The sequence below is a fragment of the Mesocricetus auratus genome, unplaced genomic scaffold (genome assembly GCF_017639785.1).
Source record: "Mesocricetus auratus isolate SY011 unplaced genomic scaffold, BCM_Maur_2.0 Super-Scaffold_100008, whole genome shotgun sequence".
NCBI classification, from domain to species: domain Eukaryota; kingdom Metazoa; phylum Chordata; class Mammalia; order Rodentia; family Cricetidae; genus Mesocricetus; species Mesocricetus auratus.
This window is the reverse complement of record NW_024429192.1, coordinates 72,093,906-72,097,407: the sequence shown is the minus strand read 5'-3', so window position 1 is coordinate 72,097,407 and position 3,502 is coordinate 72,093,906. Positions and strand designations below refer to the sequence as shown.

Here is a 3,502-nt window from a genome sequence, read left to right as displayed (position 1 = left end):
TTGCTATTAATCAGTTTTGTGAGTTCAAATTTTGTCAAATATTTTCTTAAAAACTGTATTTTATATATTGAATGGAACTTGTAATATGGATTAGAATATTAGTACATATGTGGATTATAGAAATGTGGTAAAAACACATTCCTTATTTATTCAAGATTACATATCTTATAAAAATATATTATAAAAAGTACATAGAACCTGATTTTTCACCCCAAATATCAAACTTGGTCCATTTATTAGACATGTATTCACTGAAGTGTAATGTAAAGTCTAGTTTAGTTGCTGAGTTATCATGAGGTTATTGGTAATTTCTGAATCCAGTAGGAGCCATTTTCTAACATCTGTGTGTCTTTAAGATGAAAGGCAGAGAAGATAGTTTCATTTTGTAAAAGTGGAACAAAATTATGTCACACTAATTTTGATCATTTGTTCATTTGATCAGGAATTTGATAGTCATAATACCTGTTTAAGTTTTAAATGTTACAGATTATTGTTTGCCTTAAATTATTAATCTTGGAAGTCAGTATTTTGTGCATTTAGAAGGATAATGCAATGAAGCCCAGCTGCCCTTGTCAGAAATCCTGCAATACGAAGGCTCAGGTAACAGAGGATCCTGTATCCTCTTCTGGCTTTTGTGGCCACCAGGAAAACAAGTGGTACACAGATATAAAGGCAAGCAAAACACCCATATGTACAAATAAAATAAAAAATTCAAATTGGACTTTATGGGTTTAAAAGAGGATACAAAGTTGGGCATGTAGGGAAGAGGGGTGGACTTGGAGGATTTGTAGAGGAAGAATATGATCAGAACACACTGTACAAAATTCTCAAAAAATGTTAAGGATCTTTAAAAAATCTTAATGGTGGCATTGGGTTTTTCCTTTCTTCCTTTCTTCTCTCCCCTCTCTTTCTTTCTAGATAAAGAATGTTCCTCTCTGTTATGAAGATAAATAAGATATACACTCATGTCATCATTAAGAACGTTTGTTATTTCCAAATTGGCATTGGAATTTCAGCCAGCACGTTTCTTCTTTTGTTGCACATCTTCATGGTCCTTCAAGACTGCAGAGTTAAGCCCACGGAGCTGATCACATGTCACTTGGCCCTTGTCCATATTGTGATGCTACTCGTTGCATTAGATTTCTTGTCTCCAGACATGTTTGAGTCACTGAATTTACACAATGACTTTAAATGCAAGATATTGTTTTACCTGAGCAGGGTGATGAGGGGCCTCTCCATCTGTATCACCTGCTTCCTGAGTGTGCTGCAGGCCACCACCATCAGCCCATACACAGACTGGATGGATAAAATCAAGCACATACTTACAAATTACATCATCCATATTTTCTTGTTTTTTTGGTCCCTCAATTTGTCTTTAAGTAGTAATATCATCTTGTTCACTGTAGCTTATTCCAACACAAGCCAGACAAATTTGCTTGTTGTCAGTAAATACTGCTCACTATCTCCAACTACTTCCATCATAAAGGGACTGTTTTTCATTTTGACATTTTCCAGGGATGTCTTCTTTGTGGGACTCATGCTGTTCTCTAGTGTATACATGGTGCTTCTGTTGTTCTGGCATCATAGGCGATCACAGCATCTCCACAGAAGCAGCCTCTCTGCAAGACGCTCCCCAGAGCAAAGAGCCACCTGGACTGTCCTGGTTCTGGTGAGTGTCTTTGTGGTCACATACTGGATGAACCTCATCATTTCATCCCATTCAAGATTGCTCTGGAGGTATGACTCAGTCCTTCTGAGTCTACAGAAATTTGTACTCAATGCCTATGCTACTGCATGTCCAGTGATACAAATGACTTTCCAGAAGAGAACACATGATATGGTGCGACTCATGTACTGGAAATATAGTCACTTCATTACAAGATAATGGAGGATTTTTTTCTTGAAAAGAGATTACTGACACTCAGCTAAACTAATCAAGAAGCATAACATTCTTTTTTTCTGGTTTAAATAAATGTGAGGAAGTATTTAAGATGATACTACAAATATTATGTAATTATTTTGGTTCAGTGCTTACCATAATTTGTTATTTTTAGGTACCAGGCATTTAGTTTTGAATTAAAAATTGCTTAGCTTTTTTAATGTTTTAAAGATTTACTTATTATGTATACAGTGTTCCATCTGAATGTATGCAGGTGTGCCATAAGAGGACACCAGATCTCATTACAGATGGTTGTGAGCAACCATGTGGTTGCTGGGGACTGAATCAGAAACTCTGGAAGAAGAGCCAGTGATCTTATCCTCTGAGCCATCTCTTTAACCCTAGCTTAAATTTTTATGTAAATTTTATTTAAATCAGAAACAATCCCATTCCACACATCAATCCCAGCTCCCTCTCCCTCCCATCCTCCCATGCACCCCCATCCTATCCCCTTACCCACTCCCCAGGGAGAGCTAGGACCTCTATGCGGGACCATCAAAATCCTTCAAGTCATCTGGGGCAGGGTCCAGGCCCTCCCCTGTGTATCCAGGCCAAGAGAGCATCCCTCCACGAGAAATCAGCTCCCGAAGTTTGCCTGTGCACCAGTGATACATCCCGGCTCCACCACCAGGGGCCCCATAGACTGCCCAGTGGCCCCAACTGACACTCAAGTTCGGGGTGCCTGACTTGGTCCCATGCTAGTTCCCCAGCCGTCAGATTGGGGTTCACGAGCTTCCACCTGCGCCCTCCCTGCCCCGCCCCACCTTTTGTCACTCCTCTCTCTATGAAACTGGATTCCAGGAGTTTGGCCCAGTGCCTGGCTGTGGATCTCAGCTTCTGCCTTCATCAGCCATTGGATGAAGGCTCTAGGACGGCATCCAAGGCAGTCATCATTCTCATTATAGGGGACGGGCATTTAAGGCAGCCTCTCCACCATTGCTGAGGGTCCTAGCTGGGGTCATCCTTCTGGATCTCTGTACAATTTCCTAGTGCCAGACCTTTCTTTAAACCCATAGTGGCTCCCCCCATTGATGTGCTGTCTCTCTTGCTCTCCTCTATTCCTCCCCCCACTCAATCTTCCTCATCCCTCATGTTTTCCTCTTCCCTCCTCTCTGGCCCTCCTCCCCCCACACTTCCCATGTGTTTAGGAGCTTTTGTTAGTTTTAAAATATTTAATGTTAAGGAAATGGTGATAGGGAGGCTGGGGGGGATGGCAGGGGGTGCGGGAGGAGGGGAGGGAGAGGGAACTGGGATTGGCATGTAAAACAAGCTATTTAAAATTAAAATAAAAATATTTAATGTTTATATAAAATATACTTCTTGAAAAGTATTGATTGAAAACTCCATAGTAGGCCTGGAAGTATAGCTGTGGGTAGAGTGTTTGCCTAGCATGTGAAGGGCTTGGGTACAATCCCCAGCACTACAGAAGATCCTATGGGCCATCAAATCTTTTACTGTTGGAAGTGTTTTATATATTAAGCATGTTTTGTTCGGCATTGAATTCTACTTGAAATAATTTCTCTGTGCATTCTTTTAAAAAGCAAAGTTCTCTCTTTTTGAAAA

General features: G+C 40.5%; 1 protein-coding gene across 1 annotated transcript; it reads left to right on the top strand.

The window, feature by feature from the left end:
* Positions 1 to 1,048: 1,048 nt before the first annotated feature.
* LOC101838150 (putative vomeronasal receptor-like protein 4) lies at positions 1,049 to 1,885 on the top strand. The gene has a single exon (XM_005077600.1). The coding sequence runs from the start codon at positions 1,049 to 1,051 to the stop codon at positions 1,883 to 1,885; it is 837 nt and encodes a 278-aa protein (XP_005077657.1).
* Positions 1,886 to 3,502: the final 1,617 nt, after the last annotated feature.